The following is a 22,894-nucleotide window of genomic DNA, read 5'->3' as shown; positions in this document are numbered from 1 at the left end:
GCTACTCTGAAAAGGGAGTGATGTTTGACTTTTGAAATTGGATTGTCAAGCTGATGGAGCCCTTTGCTACCAAAGAGATTTTAAACACTTTGAGGTAGGGACTGTCTGTTCGTACGGCGCTGAGCCCGATGCGGTCGCGGTTCTGGTCCTACGACTCCAACGTAGTCCCCACAACACAAATAAATAACAATAATTGATAAAAAGGATGAGCCAGTGAAAAACAACCTAGCCAAGTGGCACAGCTCCTCCTTTTCCCTTTTTTCTGCCCGGCTCATCTTTACCCCTAGATGCCACTGTGCATATGAGCGAACCTGCTCCATTTGGTGGCCACTGGGTTTTTGCAGCTGTCCTCTGATCAGGCTGTTTATTCCAGGTAGCTAGGCCTGAAAACACAGGTTTTCCCCACAGCAATTTGCTCATCTTGCCACTAGGCGATGCTGTTTTCTCTGCGGTAGCCTCCAGAGGCTGGCAGTAATTACCGCTCCCTGGCCTGGCTGTACTGCTCTGAGTGCTTTCTCCATCCTCAGCACCTAGTGGGGTTTCAGCTTCCTTCAGGGAAGTGGGAAAGGGCAGAGAAGGAAGGGGAAGAGAGACCCAAGACAGGAAAGGACGAGCGGGGCCACAGCTGGCTGAGGGAGAAGGGAAGGGGAGTCACAACAATGGCCTGATTTTCAACGGTGCTCCGCTCCCACTGCCGGCCCATTTTCAGCCCCTCTGAAAATCAGGCCATTAAAGTGACAGGATGGGGAGAGCAGAGGGGAGGGCTCACAAAGCTGTAGGAGAGGAGAACAGGCCTTGGAAGGGGCCAGAGGGCCGCTGCCTGTCCCACGCTTGCATGCCAGCCTGCCTTCCGGAGACGAGAGGTAAGAAGGAGATGGGGCCCATTGCGGGAGGAGATGGGAAAGTTGTGCAGCCTGGTACCCCCCAGCAGAGGTTTTTGGATGTTTCCTCGCCCTATTGGGGTGCTCCCAGGTGTAGTGTTGTGCCAGTGGCATGCTGAGCTCATGCTTTAAAACGTCTGTGCAACTTGCATTGTGACAAAACACCAAGGCATGTTGCATTGGGCCACAGCACCAAGGCAGCGGAGGAGGGTGGGGTTAGTGCAGTTTTGGTCTTGTAGAGGAGCCCAACCTTTAACAACTACTGCAGCCCATCACTGGGAGGCCCTGATCATTCCCATATTCATATCAAAGCACCCTGAAATTCACCAGAATGCCCACACAATGTCTGATTCTCCAGTACACTGCACCTCATTTACACCTGGGGCAAGGTTCTCTATCCCTGCTGGCCAGTTGGCTCAGTGCCCACCACCACTCTCAACCTATGTCCTGCATTGCAACATTATTTCATTAATTCCTGCAATGCAATTTTAACATTAACAACCTGCTTCATTTGCCCTTCCCCTGCCACCTCCCTCCACTTACTGCATTGTCTCTCCACAACTAAATTAATTTGACTTAGTTGATAACTTCATCTGTATTAAAATTTTCCACTTAACACAGAGAAGATAAACAATACACACAACATGTACAGAACAGCAAATATGATACTCTAGCTCCAAGAGTCCAATTCTCCTCTTGCTGACCCTGCTGCAAAGCAGTGAATTCTAAATACTAAGCAACGAATCAGCTGAAGTCAATGCAATTACACCGGTGTAGAGCTCATGTAAACGAATGGAAGATCTGTCCCCATGGTCATGGAGGCAACACTCTCAGACACTCGGGCAGTATCTAGAAGACAATCTGTTACTTTTAGAAACTCTTTTTACTAAAAACAAATGATGAAGCACTTTTGTCTTGGGGTTAGTTGTTTTCTTTTTCCACTGATTTTTTTTAATTTTATTTTTAGGTTCCTTTGGGAGGGGAAGAGAAGTGGAATGCAGCTTAAAAGCTAGAGGACAGGAGAGAGAAAGCATGGGGGAGGAAGCCTCGCCCTTCCAAACGTCAAACAATATTATTGTTCAGCTTGCTTAGCATTCAGTAGGGAGAATTTCAAAGAGTGGGGCTAGGAAAGGGGCGCCATAGCATTGCTGCTGTGTTTCCTCCCCTGAAAAGTTGAGCAGTTCAGTCCTACATAACTCTCTTGGGCAGAGTTATGTAGGACTGAACTGGTCAACTTTTCAGGGGAGGAAACACAGCAGTGGCTTCAGTGGGCTTTGGCTCAGGCCTTGTTTACAGGACATACAGCATCGTTGAAAAGCTGCCACCTCTGGCATGGGATGGTGGCAGCCAGCTGGTGCTAGTGTACTATACAGCAGTGACTAGGGTGATTTTTTTTGGCCAGGAATCTAGAGCCAATGAGCAGACATATGTCGTGCTGTGGTACCTAGGCAGAGCAGACAGGACCTTGGTTTTTAAAATCTCATCTAAAAAAGCCACATGTATTCAGTAAACTCCATTGGACCCCATTCTTAGGTGCACACTGGCAGCATAAAGGGACCTTACAGGGGATGGAAAGAGCCCTCTGAGAATATCCACTGTGCATGGGCGGGAAGAAAGAGGGGAGGCCTGGCATCAGAGTTTTGCTGCTGCCCCATTCCCAGCTCTTAGTGTGGAGGGCAGGGAAGGGGAATGGCCAAGGTACACTACCCTCTCCGGCTATTCTCTGCTTCTCAAACATCATAGAAGGCTCTGGGAAGCAGAGGTGTAAGTCAAGCAACCCTAAGGCTGCTCTGACTTACACTGGTGGGTCTACCAGGTAGGCCCCAGAATAACCCTAGAGGACCGAGTGTGTGAATACAGCGTAAAGCCACCCATGCCCCATCTCCTCCAGCCCTGCCTTAAGCACAGGGACAGAGTAACTGAGAATCAGGCCTATGGAGTCTATAGGAGGCATGAGTCGATGCTGCTGGCAATTGAACCTGTGGTTCCAGAAAGCCTATAGAGTTTTATGCATCTTCTGGCACAATGGCACATTAGGGACTCTTGTAAAATGTAAACGTTCAGTTCCATAGCGATAGCAATAGATAGTTAAAGGAAACCTAACTCTCTGAGGGAAACATGCTGGATTTTATATTAGTGAAAGGAGGAAATGAGAGCTGCAGCAGTGACAGAAGAGGAGATTGCAGTTCAGGGGCTCCCATGACTCAGACTCTGCTCCCATAGTTTGTGATGGCATCCCACACCTGCTTTGGAATGGAAATACGGCCTGATATTCCATGGCTGCTGTTCGCTGCTTTCTCCTTGTGTGGCTTTCCACATAAATCTCAGAGCATAGATCAGCTGTCAACTTTACACAAAAGAAAACCAGGGAGGTGGATAGCAAAGGAATGGAGTCAGATCTGGACAGGCGATGTCACCCCACTCCTCCACACACCTACCCAGGTAAACGTTCTCTCTTGCTGCTGTCGTAAACTGTTGTGCCATAATGATCCCCTAAGCAGGCATTCCCAGGTCATGGGACTGAGTCCCCCTGGTGGGGCCTGAATTTCTTGCCTTACTTTTTTGTTAGAATCTGGAAAATAAGAAAATGCAAATGGCTACCTGAGGAATATGTTTTTGTCTTACGTGTGTGTGTGTGTGTGTGTGTGTTCCAGCTGCAGCTGGTTTCTCGTGCGTCCAGTTAGGGCTGCAGGGATCAGGGATTCCCAGGCAGTCACTCCTCCCTGCTGGTGGGGGCTGGCCCTGAGGGCAGGGAGAGTCTCTCCTCATCTTCCCTCAATGCTTCTCCCACAGGTGCTCACCCAGCCACCAGGGGCAGGCAAAAGCAGTAGTCTCCAAGCCTTGCCCGCAGGCAGCACTGTGGTTAGGAGCTCAAGGGGGAATGGAGGCTATCTCCTTGAGCCTCTTCCTCCCCTGCCAGAGCCTGTACCCACTTGCACCCCCGGAAAATTGACAGGTCACTGTCCAATTATAAGTCTGGGTCAGTCCAGTCTGGATAATCTCTGCAACCACAAACAAGCTCCAGCATCCCTCTGGAGTGCGCCAGGGTTTCTCTGAGCTGCTGTAGCTACGTGCACTTCAGAATTCTCCTTCCTCATCAACAGCTGCTCTGTATGAACGTTGTCTCCAGCGCATGGGAACACGGGGCCTAAACTCCTTTGCTGTGATCGCATCTGATAGTGCAACACCTGAGACGCCCTGCATGGAAGGGCACTAACTCATTGTCTGCCAGGCAGCATAAGGGTTCAGGCTGTCTGATGAAAGGGTGGTAGCTGTGGCTGTGGAGCGTGGGCGGCTCACACCCCTGTCTTGCAGAGCTCAGTCCTTTCTCTGTCTAGGCTTTTCACAGAAATAAACCGGTTTCCCTGATTTACCTTCAACGTCACATCAGACTCGCTTCGTTGGGGGGAACCAGCCTCGGCTTCTAACAATATCCAGCTACTGGGCCAGAATATTGGATAAAACAAACAGACCATGATATTTAGACAGGAGATCCTCTCATGTCTCCCTAGCTATGCTCTTTCCTCTTCTTTCCTTTTATTCTTCCTATTCATTAGGTTTTCTTCTCCATCTCAGGTTTTAATTCAGTAGTTTTCAGTGCCCGTATTTCCGTTAGTTGATTATTTTTGATTAAAGGCCCATCTTTCTCTCCCTTGCTTTCTAACATGTTTGGATCTGGCCTCTGTTCCCCAGTCCATTTTTCACCTGTGTTTTTTTCTTTCCGCCTATTCTCCTTTCTCGGTGCCAGCCTCTTCCCCTCTTCCTCAGCCCCCACACTTTTGATTCTCTCCTCTCAACTTCTAAAGCAGTTTATTGGTCCTGTCTCTGCACCAGTCCCCTCTCCACACTACTATCATTTCTCTCCAGCTTTCTTGCCTCACCTCCTTACTTGTTCCTTAGAACAAGTTCCAGGTTTCACAGGATGAATGGGTGATGGAGTAATTTTTGGTATGTTGCACTCCAAATGCAGGTGAACTGATGGCCCTGTCTGTATAGAAACATAAAGACTACATCACCAGATCAGAGCAGTATTTCATCTAGTCTAGCATCCTGCCTCCAACAACTGCGAGTACCAGCTGCTTCAGAGCAAGGTGCAAATAATGCAATAAAGGACAACTATGAAATGGGAAGTTTCTTTTTAACCCTTGCCAATTTATATCCCGTATAATTTTTCCCTGTCTAATGTGTCTGTAGATGTTCTCATTAGCCATATAAATGTCTAATCCTTTTATGAATCCTGCCTCAATAACATCTTGTGGCAGTGAGTTCCACAGTTTAATTGTACATAGTATGAAAAAGTATTTCCTTTGATCAATTTATTCTGTATACTTTTAAACTATCCTAGTCTTTCCAATATTTTCTCCTACTGAAGTCTCGCCATATGTCAAATAATTTTCCTTGCCCTTATTTCATCCCCTTCTATGTATACTTTTTGAGATGGATTGACCAGAACTGAGCACAATATTCAAAATGAGGACATCCCACTCATGTATATAATATTGTTGCCTTTGGCCCAGTATTTGGGACTTTGCAGGGGGTTTTCTATTATGGGGAGAAATTGATGATAGGACTCGGGTATCAATGGAGCAATTCTGTTTATTTACAAAGAGTGTGCACAAAAGTCCTGTTCCCCTGAATACAGAAGGAGCAACCCACAATTCACATGGCTTAGCTCTGACCTGCCTACTGCCTTGGGTGATTCCACCCCTAATAGTCTGCAGTAGTTTTTAGTACATAAAGCGGCTTGATTGCTCCTTCTGTTGAGAGTACTTGGCACACCCATTGGCTTTAATGAGGTCTGTGATTGCCTTTGGATCTAAGGCTATGGCTGAACTAGAGAGCTTACTGAGCTTCAGCTGTACCTCTGCAGTTCTGCTGCTATAAGGTCTCCCGTGTAGCCACTCTATGCTGATGGGAGAGAGTTCTCCTGCCAGCATAATTAAACCACCCCCAATAAGCAGCAGTAGCTATGTTGGTTGGAGAACGTCTCCTGTTGACATAGCACTGTCCACACCAGTGCTTTTGTTGGTGAAACTTATGTCGGTCAGGGGAATGTTTTTTCCACGCACCCCCCCGATCGGCAAAAGTCTGGCTGACAAAAGTGTTGGTGTAGACAGAGCCTGAGACTCACATGGTGGCAGCCGTTAGCACCTTTCAACATAACAATAGTTTGAATATTATTTTTCACTCCTTTCCTTATACATCACAACATTTTGTTTCCACTCTACGTTGAGCAGAGGTTTTGATTCAACTGTCCAGTTACCAACAGGTATTTTTCCAGATGTCAAGTTAATTTAGAACCCAGCAGTGTGTATGAGTACTTCAGAGTATCCCTTTTTATGTACATTACGTTGTGTTGAGAGACAAGGTGGGTGAGGGAATATTGGACCAACTTCTGTCAGCGAAAGAGAAGCTTTTGAGCTTACACGGAGTGCTTCTTCAGACCTGAAGAATCATGGGATCAACATAATTACAACACTGCAAATTATATTACATTGGTCAATAGTGATAATCATCTGCCCATTCACCTCGCTTTCTAGGTCCCATGTACCTTCTCTCATCTTGACTTACCTAAATAATTGCGTGTCACTGCAATATTTTGCCACCTTATTGTTCATTCCCTTTCCCAGATCATAAATGATAATATTAAAGGCACGAATCCTTACATGGAAAATTGTGGCTCCCTGCTGTTAATTTTTCACCATCTTGAAAATATTCTTTCTCTTTGTTTTCTCACTATTAGCCATTATGTTATCCTCAGGAGAACTTTACCTCAGAAGCCGTGCTGGTGAATCACTCTCATAACCTATGACAGGTTTCAGAGTAGCAGCCGTGTTAGTCTGTATCCGCAAAAAGAAAAGGAGTACTTGTGGCACCTTAGAGACTAACAAATTTATTTGAGCGCAAGTTTTCGTGAGCTACAGCTCACTTCATCGGATGCATTCAGTGGAAAATACAGTGGGGAGATTTATATACACAGAGAACATGAAACAATGGGTGTTACCATACACACTGTTTTATGTTCTCTATGTATATAAATCTCCCTTCTGTATTTTCCACTGAATGCATCCGATGAAGTGAGTTGTAGCTCACAAAAGCTTATGCTCAAATAAATTTGTTAGTCTCTAAGGTGCCACAAGTACTCCTTTTCTTTTCTCATAACCTAGTCACTCGTGTCTTACCATCCTTTCTTTAATTATCATTTCAACACAAGCATCCCCTCGTTTTTACGGCTTTCCCTGCCCTACCCAGTGCCACAAATTGGAGCCACCAGCCCTCCAGCCAAACAGGACCAGATGCAATCTGTCTTCATCACAATCCACCACTGCAGAGCACCTTTAGTGGCCTTGTTGGGCACCACCTTTAGGCTTGTCCCCTCTAGGACAACCTGAAAGTTGTTTCCTTGCTGCATTGGCCACCCCACAAAGTGAGGTCGTTAGGTTGTGAAGTTGGATGAGCTGGTTTGTTTCAAAGTAGATTTTGGAATAGGTAGAAAGCAGAGATGGGAACCGTTTAATCGAACCCCTGCCAACAACAGGGATGCGCAGAAAACCAGACCCAGATCCCAACCCTTCCTGGCTTTTCCCACCCTTAATGACGTCCATCCATCTCCTCCTGTCTGCAGCTGAGTGCACTGTTTCCTATGTGCTTTCAGCTGCTGTTGGCCTGGGGGTGCTTCTCTCTTGTTTTGATTGCGTGTGTATGTCTCTCTCCTTGCATGCAGAATCTCTCCATTCCCTGTGACTGGAGCGCAAACACCGCTGAACACCCTCCCCGCATTAGACTTGTGCTCCCAGCGTTTGGTTGACCAGAGAGCCCTGTATGGCGTGTATATGTTTGGTCTAGGTTACCAAGGCCTTGGCAGCAGCTCCATAGTTAAGGCTGCATCAAAATCTCTCCTTCAGTATCTCGATGGGGGTTGTGGATGGCATCTGTCTGAGGTGATCTTCCCGGCGAGCACGGGCACCAATGCCCACGCCCTCGAGCCATGCACCTGGGAGATGTGCCTTCCTGGCAGGTAGGTGCAAGGAAATGTGAACCAGAAGGTCATGCTCCTGGGCCGGGAGGGCATGAGAAAAGAGCATTGGTGACTGAGATTACGTGGTGCTCTCCTGCCCAAAGGCTGTAATGAGCATGTGCACCTTGAACTGTTTGTTTCAGGGGGATGCTAGTTGACCTCTTTCCTCCCCGCCCCCACCCCCCCACTGTCCACCCCCTGCTTCCCCTCCTTCACCAACTCCAGTTATTAAGAAAGAAGAGCCAGAGGCAGTCCTGAGCCAGAGATGCAGCAACTCCCTGCGTTCCTCGTTGTGAGTATCCCTCGCTCTCTCCTCTTGCACCTTTCCCAAGGAGACGGACGGATGGACAGACGGTGGCTAGAGGCAGATGGGGGTTCCTGCTAATTACACAGCTAATGGGGTGGGGAGCAGGAGACAGCCTCTTACCAGTCCACCCTCTGTCCTCGCCCCTTCTTCCGCCTCTTGCCTCGGGGTTGGCCAGGCAGGAAAAACTGCTGACAGGTGAAAGGAAATGGGAAATTCAGTTACATCAGGAATCCCAGGGAGATGAGGACTCAGCAAAAAAAAAGAAAAGAGAGAGAGAGAGAAAAACAGAGAGAGAAGCTCTGCTGCAGCTGAGCGGCCAGCTGGATTGACAATAATTTAACCTCCCTCCAGCAACCAGCTTCGATCCTGGAGTGGGACAGAGAGCAGCAGGGCCCTGATGGATAGATGGATGGACAGGGTGGCAGGGGGGAGGGAAACGCTGGAACAGCGTCTGTTTGGAAACTCTCTTTGGAACCTCCCCTCCCCTTTCTTCGGACGTGTTGTTCTTTCTTTCTTTCTTTCTTTCTTATAAAGAGACGAAAGCAGCCACTGTCTCCCATTCCAGCTGATGGGGGAGGGTGTTGGGGGACCAAGTGAGGCAAGAGCCACATACGTTATTGCTGGGGCGCTCCTGCAGAGGCTTTTGGCGACGATAATGTAGGACAGTGGGAGCAGAGGAAGAGGGTGACAGATGTCAGAAGCTCCTCGACCTCTCCGGCTATTCTGCAAGTGGGGGGAGACGGAGCATGCTGCAGGAGCTGGGACACCCAGCTGCATGGAGAGCAGGGACTGTTCCACTGCTGCATTCATTACAGACTGCTCAGTGTTCAGGAGAATGCTCCTTTGTGATACACGAGTGTAAATACTACTCTCTGTCTCCTCCCCCTCCTCTACCCTGCTCTCCTCCCTCCCCTCCACCTATTCCTTCTCTCTTCTCCCCAATCTCTCCTCTATCCCTCTGTCTCTCCTCTCTCTCTTCTCCCTCTCCTCCATTTCGCCCCCTCTGTCTCCTCGATCCCCCCCTGCTTAATTCCATCCCCGTCATTCACCGTCTCCCCTCCCCACCCCCAATCTTTCACAGGGGATTTCACTTTGCCAGGATACAATCTGGTAAATTTGCAACAGCCACCACGGAGAGAACACAGGAACCCCCGTTGGGCCTGCCGTGTCCCTTTGACGGAGCATTCTGGATTCAGAGACCCCCCCAGCAGGGTTGCTTTGCTGGCATTCCCAAGCCCCCTGCCATCCCGCAAGCTTCACCTGCCCTATCTCCCTCTTCTGCTGTTTGCTTCATGGAGAACAAGAGCTGCAAAGGGGACAGCCTGCAGCCAGCTGTCCAGTGCAAACACTCTGTCGAGAAGAAGACAATGACTAACCCCACAACGGTGATTGAGATCTACCCAGATACCACCGAGGTGAACGATTACTATCTCTGGTCCATCTTCAACTTTGTATACCTCAACTTCTGCTGTCTCGGCTTCATCGCCTTGGCCTATTCTTTGAAAGTAAGTACTGATTGCAAGCCACCCTGTGGGGAACGCACTGAGCCAGAGCCACAGCTGGGGTAAGTCGGTGTCATGGCTGTTGAAGTCAGCAGAGCAATGCCAGTTTACCCCTGTGGAGGATCAGGCCCTGTCATGTTAATACGCATTGTCAGGGGAGATCCTGGGAATGGAAATGTTGTTTTGTGCATGGTGTGGGTATCCATGGCACTCAGATACCAAGGTAATGGGCACCACAGAAGAATCGAGATAGAGAGATAAGAGGAATCAGTGACAATGGCTCTGAATTGGCTTTTATTGTGACTGGATATTGACAATTCTCACTCGTCTGAGAGTTAGTTATAGCGTAATTCTGAGAACTAGAACAGTTGAATTTTCTAACAGGAGGACAAACAACTTCCTCTCCAGGTAACCAGAATCCCTCAGCATCTGGAGACCTGTGTGGGGCAACCCCCATCACGATAGGAGAGGGCTTCAACTGGTGCTGGGGAATCCTGAATGCATAGGCTATTGAGGGCTCCCAGGTGTATGATGATGATAAACACTTTACATCCTCCCCGTACTTTACAAATCAAACTTAATTCAGCCTAGCAATGTTTCTGTAGGGGGGAGATAGTATTCTCCCCATCTTGCAGACAAGAACACTGAGGCAACTTGGTGATGGTCCCAGAAGAAGTCCATATGAGAGCTCGGAATAGAGTCCGGGAAATCCTGGCTGGCAGTCCTGTGTTCAGCGCACTAAAGCCTCTCACATCAGTCTGGTACCAGCATGCTGAGGCTCTACGTAAGGTGGTTTAGCTAAAGGCACTGGGCCAGATCCTCAAATGGTGTAAATCAGTGACTCCACTGACTGCGGTGGAGCTCTGGTGACTTATGCTAAGTCAAAGATCTGGCCCAATACTGGAAAAGGAAGTCAGTCTTTTAAGAAGTCCTTAGGGGCCTTATTAAATCTGGACTCAGTGAGAGTCCTTCCGTTGATTTCAGCAGGCTTTGGATCAGGTCCTTAGTGAATGTTTTCTGGAGTATGGAGATAGAGAGGGCTCCAAAGAGAAGGAGGGAAAAAGAGCAACTGTGCAAATTGGAAGACCTGAGAGACTGATGGGACTGGCTTTAAGCACAAACACACCAAGCAGCCACTTGTGTCCCAGCTCTTTTTGTGTCTCCCCCCATCCCATCCTCTACAAGTTCTGCCACTCAGAGCACGGCCCCACCTCCTCTTCTAGCAGTGGGACCAGAAGGGTATGATACAACTTGTTTCCTTCCCTGGCTCTGGCTAAAGCAGCTGTGGGGAAAGCAGCTCATGGCCTGATTCTCCCCAGGATCCCTTAAATCATAAGGCCAGGAGACCTGCCAGGAATGTGAAAATAAGGTCTGCTAACTAAGGTGATGGAAGACCGTGGAGGGCTTCATAAGGAAGGCATGGAAATAGATGCATGAATGAACTCGGAGCCAGCATGCAGTGTGCAGCCCACGGAGAATGGGACCTGTATAGTTCAGGGATGTCCAGCCTGTATCCTGTCTCTGTTTTCTGGATCACCCTCGAAATGGAGTCAGTCTGATTCTAAGAGGCCAGTTGCCCCAATCTGCTACTCTTCTCTGAGGGCTCCAGACGTCTGTAAGGTAACACTCTCATAAGGTAACGCTATCCTTTGAGTCCATGAAACCTTCCGTGATTATTCCTTGTAACTGCCAGATGAGAACAGACCAGCTGGGCTGCAGGATTTCATTGCTGGTGAACTGAGCCAGCAAGCAGTGTCCAATCATCTGTCAAGGAAGAGAGGGTCTGAGGGTTTGGAGGGTTTTTTGTTGTTGTTGTTGTTTTTCATAAAAGCAATTAGATAATTATATATGTAAATGAGACCAAGCCCCAGGCTCCTGGGTGGCCCTGAATGTGTCATCATTTGGGTTGCCTCAGGGACAGGAATCTAGTGGATGTGTTTTGGCAGGTAGCATTTACAGGAAGGCCAGTGTACAGAGGGATTTCATCACAGAAACAGATCAATTAACCCCATCTAACTCCAGTGACTGTGATTTCCACAAGAATACAAGGAGGCTGTTTCTGAACCAGCCAGGCCCTGGGACTCTGTTATAGCAGAGGCAGTGTGGCCTAGGCCACTGAGCACAGGGACTCTGATTGCCACTCACTGGGTGACCTTGGGAAGTCCCTTACCTTCTCTGTGCCTCAGTTTCCCCATCCACGAAATGGGGATGAGAATGCTCACTCACCTTCCTTGCAGGGGTGTCAGGAGGCTTAACTCACTGCTGTTTGTGAAGTGCATTGAATGTAAAGGACTATACAAGTGCTGAGCATTACCATTGCCAGGGCTGTCCCAAGGACATTTAGGGACACTGCCAACATCAAACAAGGATGGTATGGAAGTCTCGCTTACCACATAACAGTCTGTGGGATGGGCACACCAGTATAAGGCAAGAAATAGGCTTTTCTCCTCTCCCCTGCCCCCCTACCCCATGTGTTCATTAGCTTAAATTTGCTTTAATAACATGGATGCTTCTCCCCCACAAGGGAAACATTGGTGGGGCGGGGAGGAATGACTAAGAGAATTAGGCTGAACTCAGGAAAAGGAAAATATAAACTGAAGATCAGGAGATGGCATTATCTATTGGAATCCGTGGTCTATCAGTCTGTGGAACAGTCTCCTGCTGGAAGTGGAGTAATCCCCATCACTTGAGAAATATACAACTAAACTGAATCAGACAGTGGTGAATTAGCTGTAGGGCACAGTCCTGCTCCAGCAGGGGATGGACTAGACCAGGGTTTCTCAACTTTTTGATACCAAGAGCCGGCTTGCTGCCTTCCTAAACTGTATCAGGGAGATCTTGGAGACTGGCACCAATCCATGGACCAGTCATTGAGAAACACTGGACTAGATGACCCAACAGGTCTTTCCCATCTCTGCTATCTTCAGTTCTTTGGCAGAATAAAAACAGCAAACATAACATTCCTTGGAGATACAGGACAGAGTCAGGGAATGGCAAGGAGAGAGTGACCACAATATTTCAGTCCATGATGGAGAGGACAGCATAAGAGAGAAAATGGGGGAATATCTGGATGTAGCAAAATAACTCCCCTGGGAAAGGCCTGTAGAATGGAAGAGAAAATGTATTCATTTCTATCGTCTTAACCATCCGATAGAATTTAATAGAGAATGATATCCCTGCTGTAGAATTATTTTGAGTGTGCGTGTGTATGCACGAGTGCGTAAAAGACCTACACTCTTTATTAGTTGCTATAGGATGTTAAAAGAAAAGGAATACTTGTGGCACCTTAGAGACTAACTAGAGACTAGGATGTTAATCATTTCTACAGAGCCCTATTGATTTCATCTCTATCTCTGTTACATTTTGTAGAGCTTTCCCATAAGGTAAGAAAAGACTGGAATGAGGAAAATATCTGGGAAAAATGTCCTGTTAGTTAGACCTTCTTCTTGTCCCCTGAAACAAAGTTTAGAAGCGCAGATTTAGGCCCCAGTCCTTCAAGGAGCACCATGCTGAGTAGAGACCCAGTGGAGTCAATGAGGCTGCGGGACCAGGGCTGCTATTATGATTAAAACCAAGGTGTTTCTTCATTGGGAACCACAGCTGTGTGATTTCCTGGCTAGGGTGCAGCCAATGCGCTAAAGGCTTTAGGGTCCCTGGATTTTGTTCTTTAAACTTACTTCAAATAGTGTAAACATTTTAAAAGCCCTAAGAAACATTGTTTTAAATAACAAAAATGCAGAGTCCCATTGGCTTCATTAGGACTACTTGTGCTGAAAGCTAAGCCCATGTTTAAGTACCTTGATGAATCAGGGCCTTTCGTGTGCTTTAATATTGCCTTTAAAAATGTTTCTAAAATAATACACTCACTTCTGATCTTTCTTTGTCTTCATGCCTCCCAGGGTGCATGTGGAGAGAGAGCTCTATAGATCTCTCGCTGTGTGTAGACTGTTAGACTGCAATAGCACTAAAATGTGCATTGGTCCCTGCACCAAAGAGCTTACATTTTCAGTCAGAGAAACATACCAAGTGGGGAGGGGGCACAGGCTACAACATACAAGCCAAGTATTTGATATAAGCTTTGTATCTGCACACCTGGTCTTTACTTATACCCTCTCTTTCAACCCATAGGGGGCCAGATCCTCAGCTGGTGTACATCGGTCTAGCTTTGTTGACCACAATGAAGCTGCACCAGTTTACACCAGCTGAGGATTTGGCCCCAGCACTCCTTGGTCTGTAGGATCAGCGAGATGGAAAGGGAAAACTGTGCCTCATTGTGAATGGACGTGTGTATTTGGAGGAGGGTGGAGGGAATGATTAGAGGTGGGTGCAGAGAGATTTGAAAGCCCATGTCAGCACTAGCATTAGTACAAGTACAGCACAGATGCCTACACTACCTGATAAAATTGGCTAGGAAGACGAGTTTTGTTTGTTTTTTTTTCAAAAGCAAATTCTGAGGCCTTGACTTTTGCACAGGATATTCAGCTTGCTTCCCCCCTCTCTCCTATTTCCCAGCTCTAAGCACTAATAAATGATGCATCAGCACTTACAGTTAAGAGATCAATCACCAGCAGTTTTATCACAAGAGACCTTTGGGGAAAGCCAAATCCTTCAATGTACCAATTACACAAAAAGGCAGTAGATCAGAGAGGCTGGGATCACAGTCCATTTTTATTCTGGAAGTCTAATTTCAGGATGCATATATGGACATCAGGAAAATGAGGAACCTAGACTCCTTTTTGTGTCAAACCATAGTTCCAGGGTTTTACTGATTTAAAAAAATACCTTCCCATGTGTGTGTTCCATCAGGTGATCCTATGCTACCACCAAAAGATGCATCACACCGAGTGTGTGGGAGCTACAGGGCATCTGAGATCCTTGCATTTATATAGTCTGTTTTCCATTTTAAATGAACATAAGTGCTGCATATGAGTAATGTATGTGTTGGAGCCATATTGATTGTACCTTTTACTGCTCCAACTCTACTAATGGCAGTTTAAAGTGGAAAGGAAAATGAATAGAACAACAGTGGTGCAACAACACCTGTGTCTGACAAAGAGCTTACTTTGTAGAGCCTGTTTCCTTCCCAGGTTTCAGAGTAGCAGACGTGTTAGTCTGTATTCGCAAAAAGAAAAGGAGGACTTGTGGCACCTTAGAGACTAACAAATTTATTTGAGCATAAGCTTTCGTGAGCTACAGCTCACTTCATCGGATGTATTTTCCACCGAATGCATCCGATGAAGTGAGCTGTAACTCATGAAAGCTTATGCTCAAATAAATTTGTTAGTCTCTAAAGTGCCACAAGTCCTCCTTTTCTTTTTCCTTCCCAGTGGAGATCAGGTTTTAGTGCTCATCTAACCATAGGGAGGCAGTGAGGTGTAGTGAGTAGGTACAAGGTTGGGAATCAGGAAACCTAGGTCTTATTCCTGGCTCTGCCCCAGTGGGTGATTTTAGGCACTTCCTTTCTCTGTGTCCCCTCCCATGTTTTGTCAGTCTTGTCTATTTAGCGTGTAAGCAGATGGGGATGGGGGTGTGACTATTGCATCTTTGCATTTGAGGGAAAGGCATTAGAATGGCCGAAGAGGTCTAGCTCCTGGGATTCTGTGGAATGAAGGAGGGTGCATCTCCTGAGTGGTCAGGCAGGTGTATGGAAGTAATGACTCCAGGAGAAAAGATATCAGCCTCTCAGGCTATCCTCTTAGAACAGTGTTTCTCAACCTTTTTGATACCAGGGACCGGCTTGCTGCCTGCCTAAACGGTGTCAGGGAGATCTCAGGGACCAGCACCTGCCAGTCCCGAAGATCTCAGGGGTTGGTCGTTAAGAAAAATTGTCTTAGAAGACCAACAGCTTTCAGGAATTAAAATTAAATCTAGCTGCTTCCCAAGCAGTACCGTGACAGAGTGAGCTAATGAGACAAGATCCTAGTGTTAGTCCATGTGGAAAGTCTGTACCAGAAGTGCTCATGAGCTGGAGGTCTTACAACCAATTTGTAGAGCAATCCAAGACTCTCCCTCCTTTCCTACATGGGAAGTTATTTGTGTGCAGGGAAGCAGAAATTGGTGTACTATATGGAGGAGATGGGTCTACAGGCCCCCCAGCCAGTCCACACAGCCTACATGCAACCAGCAATAGGTTGGATAGCAAAGCCCAAGCAGCATTAGATATAGTCATATCAGAATTATTATTATTAAAATGCATGTATCTGCATGGTATGCTGACACAGTACTTGACAGCTATACAATGTGACTTGTCCCCTGCTCCTGAGGATCTGAGGGGGACAAGGCCTGGCATAAAAGCAGGGAAAGGAGTTTGTGGAGAGAGCGTTGCTGAGGAAACCAAGGCAGGAAAGATCCCTGGAAGAAAGGGAGTGTCAAAAGGAGAAGATAGTGGACACTGAGCAAACAAGTAGACAAGAGACTTCCAAGTCCAAAACACATGAAGGTGCAAAGCCTGAGTGCAAGAAAGAGACAAAGGGGAGAGATGAGGAGAGAGGATTGGGAGGCACATAGGAGAAAGTTGGGCAGTAGGAGAAAATGAGATCAGAGATACTGGAGCTTGGAGCTGATGAACTATGAGACAGGAAGCCAGGAATAGGAGTGGAAGAGGACAGACAATGATGTGGTCAGAACAGCAGAAGAGGAAGATGATTAGTGCTGGCATTCTGGATATGCTGAAGGGAAAGAGGTGAGCAGCTGCCAGGGAAGGCGGTGACAACTGTCCAGGGGAAAGTTGGCCAAGGCAGGCACAAGTTCCATTAGTGGAGCTGGAGAGGAGAACCTGGATCTGGTGAAGTTAAAGTGCAAGACTGGATTTAACAAAAGGCTGGCTATGGAGGTGTGGGGAGGAAGGAGAGAGAAACGTAGGAATTGACATACGGGATCAGATCTAAGGCCCATCTAGTGCAGTATCCCGTCTCTAACAGTGCTAGCCACCAGATGCTTCAAAGGAAGGAATAGGGACCGCGCAGCAGGCAGATGTGGGATAATCTGCCCCCCACATTAGGTCTTAGCCGAATCTCCAATAATTAGAGGTTGGTTTAAGGCTTGTGGTATAATCTCTTCTAGAATTGCTGTTATCATTCGTATAGTGACATGGAGAAGGGATGGACTTGTGATTAAGGAACTGGATGTGAACAGAAGAGCTCTGACTTTAATTCCTGTCTCTACCCCCAGCCTTCCTATGTGGTCTTGGGCAAGTCACTTAGCATCTCTGTGCCTCTGAGATCCTGTTCTTCTGCCTTCCAGAGGAGTTGTGAGGATACAGGCTTTAATGTTTGTGGAGCACTGAAATATCATAGTAATGGTCATGTGAGTATCGAGAGAGACAGTGGTGAGACCGGGATACAAGGAGGATGGGCAACTCCTTACTGGTGCCAGAGAAGGGAAGGGGAGGAAATGTCCATCTACTCTTAGAGAGCGTGACTTTGATGTGCTGCCTGGGGCCATGGCCAAGTGGGCATTGGAGATGTGAGCCCAGACAGAAGAGGAGAGGCCTGGACAGAAAACTGTAGGAAGCTTAATCAGACTGTAAACAATTTGGGGCAGAGACTGTCTTTTCGTTATATGGGAATATAATGCTCATCCCAGTGGGGCCCTGACTGTTGCTTGGAGCCTCTAGGCTTTACCACAATATAAATGATAATGAATAACAATGAATCGTTTGAATAGAGGTGCTAGCTGATGCCACATGAGCATATGGGAAAAGAGAAGGGAACCAAGGACAGAACCCTGAAGGAGTCCAACAGACAGAGGGAGAGGGGAGGATGAGGTGCCAACAAAGGGAAGGCCAAAGCAGCCATCAAAGAAGTCAGAAGAGAACTTGGGGAGAAAGCGGAAGGCAAAAGAAAGCTCAGATATTTTGAAGGCAGTAGCAAGCTCAAGCAAAGTATGGATAGAGAAGACTCCCTGTGAATTTGCTTGGAGGAGGTAGGTCATATTATGCCACCCATCAAGACATTTTTGGTGGAGCAGAGAGGGCATAAGCCAGAGTGGAGAGGGCAAGAGCATGGGGCACGCTGGCGGAGTTTTCAGGAGAAGGTGGACATTAGAGAAGCAGCTGGGACTGTAGAATCAATAGTACTCCAGGGGAAGGAGACAGAGGGGAGAGTGTGATAAGGGAGGGAATCAGAGACGTAACCAGGGTGGAGAGGACTAGATGGGGACAGGAGGACAGGCTGAGTGATCAAAGGCACACTGAGGGTTAGACATCAGAGTCAGAAACAAGGGTGAAGGAGGAGAGTGTGGGACAGGTGGTGGAAGGGTTGGGGAAGGTGGCAGAAGCGAGTCCTTGATGGATATTCTCACTCAGAACACATGTGCAAGCTGGTAAGATCCGGAGCTGAGGATGAAGTGGAGGAGGGAAGGTGCTGGGAAGAGGGGTCCAGGAGGGCGTTCCTGGTACAGGGGAGTGTGAGGAGAGGGGCTGGGAGCACAGAAATTGACAAGGGAGAAGAAGCAGATCTTGTGAGCTGGGAGGAGGGCAGAGGTGGAAGGAGAGCAGCAATCTGTGCAGTCATGGGACTCTCTGTGAAAGTGCTCAGCGGTGCAAGAACTGGAGCGGAAGGAGCGAAGGCAGGGAAGAGCCAAGGGTGGGGAAGAGAGGAAAGGGCAGCTCTGGGTGAGGGGGGAGATGGGAGCTGAGTGAAGGAGAGACGTTAGAAGCTGAGGCGGCGGGGGGTGGAGAAGGGCAGGAAGAAAAGGAGGAAAGAAAAAATGGGAAAAGGGAGGGGAGGGAGAGGAGACTAGTGGGAAGCATCTGAATGGGAATAGGGGGGTGAAGGGGAAGGAGACAGAGGCCTGGAGAGAAATAGAGAAGAATGGTGAGGGGAGGCCAGTAGGAGGGAGGTGGAGGAGCAGAAGGGTCCCTGGAGGAGTTTGTCTCATGCAATGAATACTTGTCCCCTCTCTCCCTCGGCCTCTCAGGAGTGTAGCTCTGCCTAGGACCTTCCTTGAATGATTTTCATTCCGGTGAGCAGGGCTGACCCCGTGGGATACTGCCCAGCTCCCTTCATAATGGGAGATCCCTGCTGGCAGCTTTGCCAACAGATTAGGATTGTCTCTGGGGCGGGCTCTGGTCCTCACTACATGGTGTTTTGGGGCTTGATTCCCACACCTACTCCCTTCTGCCCAAGATAATGAAACCTGTATTCTTAACCTGCTAAATCCTCCCTCCCCAGACCTCAGGTGTGCAGCGACTAGGGCTTGTCTGCCTTAAGCCCTACACCCTGATTTTGCAGAGGGCCCTGCACTGAAAAGGAGGAGCTTTCTTGTGCTTACTGTGCTCTGCAGGGAGAGCAACGGGCCCCATGCGAGAGTGGCTCACTTCCCAGCTCTGGCTGCACCATTCTCCGTCTGGCTGCTGCTATTCTCAGTTGTTGCTGCTGGGTGTGTGTGACAGTCCGGTCGTGGCACTAGATGCTCTCCAGGTCCAGATGCACCCTGGGGGGTGGGGGAGTAAGGGACAGATGCTTACCGTACATGTGCCACGTGTTTGACTGACCGCCGCAGTAGGTTCTTGCATGCATTCTTACGTCAGCGAAAGACTCCTTCCCAGAAGCCCGGGTGAAGCGTTATAAAAGCAGGGAGCGCGTTCACAAAGGACGCTCCCCTCCACGGCAACAGAGTGGAAGAATCCACATATTAGAATGCATGGGACGTTACTCCAAGGTCTGGAATGAGCTTCAGGCCTCCGTGAGCTGGAATCACACAGCAATTTGCTGGGATTGAGGAGGCCGTTACCGCCCTGTGTCCCATGAGTCATGTCAAGCTCCCAGGACAGCGTCGGGTTGTAAGTGCTCCAAGAGTTACAGAGCAAATCACTGAAAAATGACTTAAATCAATCCTGGTATATTTTTGGGAAACTCTTGCTGGATAAAAGCATTAGATTCTTTCTAGGTAGGATTGTGGTGTAGGCTCGGGTTTATGTGGCTTGCCAGCGACATCTGGTGTTCAGACAGGAGCACCGTAACCGTGTTCACATTTCTGAGAGCAAATTTAGGGTCTGCCGGAAGCAGCAGGCACTGGAGGCTGAAATCCTCCATCCACGGAACAGGTGCAACAAGGACAGCATTCCCATGCTGCCCCGCTCTGACCACCTCTGGGAGTGAAGAGGTAAATCTCCAGGCCCATTCTGTCCCTATCCTGTTTGTTGAGACTACCAGCCAGGGTCTAATCAGTGTCAGTTGTGGTGGTGATTTTGTGGTGTGGACATGCATCTGCTACAAACTAGACTGAGAGCACCAGCATATTATAAACTGCTGACCAGCAGCTGGGCGATAACACCATTAGGTCACTATCAGCATGGACTGTTGTCAACCTCATGAGTGTACAAGGTCATTACCAGTCTTCAGAGCCATCCTGTCCTCCCCCAACATGGACACGTTTAAAGTCATGGCCTCTGAAATAGGGTGCACATCAGACCATGACATTACAGCTGAAAACTGTAGCCTTGGTAGGTGTAAACTGCATAGGACCTGCCAAAGAAGTGCGTTAACCCAGCCATATTAACATGCTGTAGGATTGTGCATGGCTTCTAACTGCAGTGGGAGTCAATGCCAGATTTCACACTCCCGGCCTCTGAATGCAGTAGAAAGCACATTCACAATGGAACAAGTGCCAGCATTCCCACTCTAAAGGCAGTGGGACCCAAACCCCAGCACATCAGTGTTGGGATTCACACTCCCACCTTCGGAATACAATAGGAAGCATGCACTAGTGCTAGAATTCACCCTATAGTGCACTCAGGATCCATACCTGAATGCACGATAGTGCCAGGAATTACACTCAACCTCTGAATGCAGTAAAAACAGGTACAAAGTGTTCACATGCACTAACCCCTGTTTATATCACTTTAAGCTGGTTAGTTTGTTTGTCTTTTATTTTATATGTCTCTCCAAATTCTTTTTGTCTCAGGTCCGGGATAAGAAACTCCTCAATGACCTGAACGGAGCTGTCGAAGATGCCAAGACAGCCCGGCTTTTTAACATCACCAGCTCGGCACTCGCCACTTTCTGCATCATCCTCGTCTTCATCTTCCTGCGCTATCCGCTCACTGACTATTAGAGCGAGGCCAGCAGCCGCTGCCGAAATGCCTCAGTGCCAGAAGTGTCCACCGAATTTCCTCCAGCAAGGATATGAAACAACAATCCATCTTGATTGCAAAAAAATAAATACAAAATAAACCCCACCAAGCAACCCCCCCCACCCTGACTTGTATTTGAACTTCTGTAGAAAAAGAAATTACTTTTACATTTTTTACAGAAAAATATTTATTTTCATGATAAACAAAAGTATGTGATAACATGCAACGCTTAGAACTAACCACAACATGAGCCAATAGCTGTGCAGCTAGACACTGCAATCACGGTGGTGGCCGAGGAATCAGAGAGAACATTGTGTCATCAACAAGCCGCTGATTAAAGTTACATAAACAGCCCAAGTGCTGAGCTGTGTTTTAGATTGAAAACAACAAATAGCCTATTGGGAGAGCTGAACTGCAAATCTACCGGGAAGCATGGGCGCTGATTTAGAGCTCAAGAGAGGGAGGGAAAATGCCTGCTACTGCCAGATAAAACTGAGGAGTAACACAGGGCAGATTCAGGACATATCAAATGTGTTCAGGCTGCTACCACGTCCTCTCTCTCTCTCTTCTCCCCTTCCCCTCACTCCCATGGATATTTTGTTCTTTTCCTCTTTTTATACATTTTTTTCATTGAATTTCATTTGAAGGCCAGAATAGCTTACCATTCCCCGTCCCCAGAGAGCTTTATCCTTGGGAGTTCATAGTGGAGAATCCTAAAGCCTCCCAATAAACCCCAAAGATTTAAAATAAAACAAAACTCCTCCAGGGACTCTCCTGCAAATGCTGAGAACGTAGGCAACCTTTGGAGAACTTGCATATATCCTGTATACCGACTCCTACTGTATTTCTGTAAACTTTCAATAAAGATGATAATACCTCTGCCCATCCGATGCCATTCTGGTTAATTTCACAGATTGCCACAGATTAGGGGGTTTCCCCCCTTCGGTCCCATATTAATCCAATGAGGGGCAGAGAAGAGAATTAAAACTCCTGTTGGACACTATAACTTGCCTCTACAGCCATAATCCCCTACCTTTAATGGCTATGTGGATGGGCCCGGAGTATTGGGCAGCCTCACTTAAAGTGAAAGAAAGTTAAATAACAGGCAGGGAGCAGCTCGACAGGCAGTGCAATAGGGGACTGATACACAAGCAGCAACCACAGTGGCAGGCATGGGAGGGGATGGTGCCGGTTAGAACCCAGCGGAGATAAGAATTCCCACCTTGTGTATCAGCAAAATGTCGGGACTGGAGTTGGAAGAGGGGAGGAAAGAGGTGCCAGGAGCTAGGGGAAATCTGGGGGCTTCTAAATCCCCTGACCAGGCACATGTGAAATTCATCGCCATCCTAGTGAGGACACGCCGCTCTGGAGTACATGGACTGGAATGTGTCGTCATACCAGTGATGGTGATCCGCTGCTGAGAGTTTAACAAAGGAGCTCCCTTAAGAACATGCCACCTCGCTCAGCTGGAAATGTTACATTCCCCAGGTAAAATGTGCTTTCCACTGAAAATCATCCTCCTCTCGGAACCCATCAATCCTTCCACCCCCCACCCCTTTTGACCCCTGCCCTTCCCGCACGTCATAGAAACACGAGCACCACCAAGTGGCACCTCGGACTAGCAGCTGTTCCACACAGCAACAGCAGAGGTAGGCAGGTGTCTTGCCGCCTCTGCCTGGAGTGGAGATGGCAGGTGACTTATCCTGTGGGCATGCAATGATTGGCTGGATGCACAGTGGGTTCCCTGAGTGGGAATGGATCCTCTTGGTTGAGAACTATTAGAGCCTGAATTGAGACCTAAAGTGGGGGGTGGGGGAGGAGATTAGCCCACAGCTGCCTACTGCAGGGCTCTTACACCTTCCTCTGAAGTATCTGGTGCTGACCGCTGTCTGAGACAGGCTACTGGACTAGATGGACTTTGGGTCTGATCCAATATAGAAATTCCTGGGTTCCAATGTCTCCCCTGTTTGTTTCCAGTCTCCGCTAACCAGTGTGGAATTGGAGGGAGTTTCCCCAGGATGCTTGTGGGGAGGCTCAGGATGGGGTTCCCAGCTCCAGGCTGCCCCCCCCAGTACCATCTCTTCAAACTTCAGACGGGGACACGTGCTG

The 22,894-nt window shown here is 48.0% G+C and overlaps 1 protein-coding gene across 4 annotated transcripts; it reads left to right on the top strand.

Annotated features, from left to right (window-relative positions):
* The first annotated feature begins 884 nt into the window (after positions 1-884).
* On the top strand, positions 885-21,668 carry IFITM10 (interferon induced transmembrane protein 10). 4 transcript variants are annotated; one of them, XM_038407318.2, is made up of 5 exons: positions 885-3,323; positions 4,852-4,972; positions 7,606-7,899; positions 9,288-9,711; positions 20,617-21,668. In XM_038407318.2, the coding sequence occupies exons 3-5, from the start codon at positions 7,715-7,717 to the stop codon at positions 20,764-20,766; spliced, it is 759 nt and encodes a 252-aa protein (XP_038263246.1). In that variant the 5' UTR covers positions 885-3,323; positions 4,852-4,972; positions 7,606-7,714; the 3' UTR covers positions 20,767-21,668. The 4 variants fall into 4 exon arrangements, with proteins under 4 accessions (XP_038263246.1, XP_038263247.1, XP_038263241.1 ...); XM_038407319.2 differs by lacking the exons at positions 885-3,323; positions 4,852-4,972 and adding an exon at positions 8,125-8,191 and having other exon boundaries at positions 7,722-7,899; XM_038407313.2 differs by lacking the exons at positions 885-3,323; positions 4,852-4,972; positions 7,606-7,899 and having other exon boundaries at positions 8,266-9,711.
* Positions 21,669-22,894: the final 1,226 nt, after the last annotated feature.

This window comes from Dermochelys coriacea, chromosome 6 (assembly GCF_009764565.3).
Source record: "Dermochelys coriacea isolate rDerCor1 chromosome 6, rDerCor1.pri.v4, whole genome shotgun sequence".
Classification (NCBI taxonomy): domain Eukaryota; kingdom Metazoa; phylum Chordata; order Testudines; family Dermochelyidae; genus Dermochelys; species Dermochelys coriacea.
Note: the sequence above shows the minus strand (reverse complement) of the source record. Positions and strands in the feature narration are given on the sequence as shown.

What these genes read in the sequence shown, in the direction of transcription:
- IFITM10 (XM_038407313.2), top strand. Translation starts at nt 8,953, where the DNA reads ATGCTGCAGGAGCTGGGACACCCAGCTGCATGGAGAGCAGGGACTGTT. An exon ending in CCTTGGCCTATTCTTTGAAA is followed by an intron (nt 9,712 to 20,616) that starts GTAAGTACTGAT and finishes TTTTTGTCTCAG; the next exon opens with GTCCGGGATAAGAAACTCCT.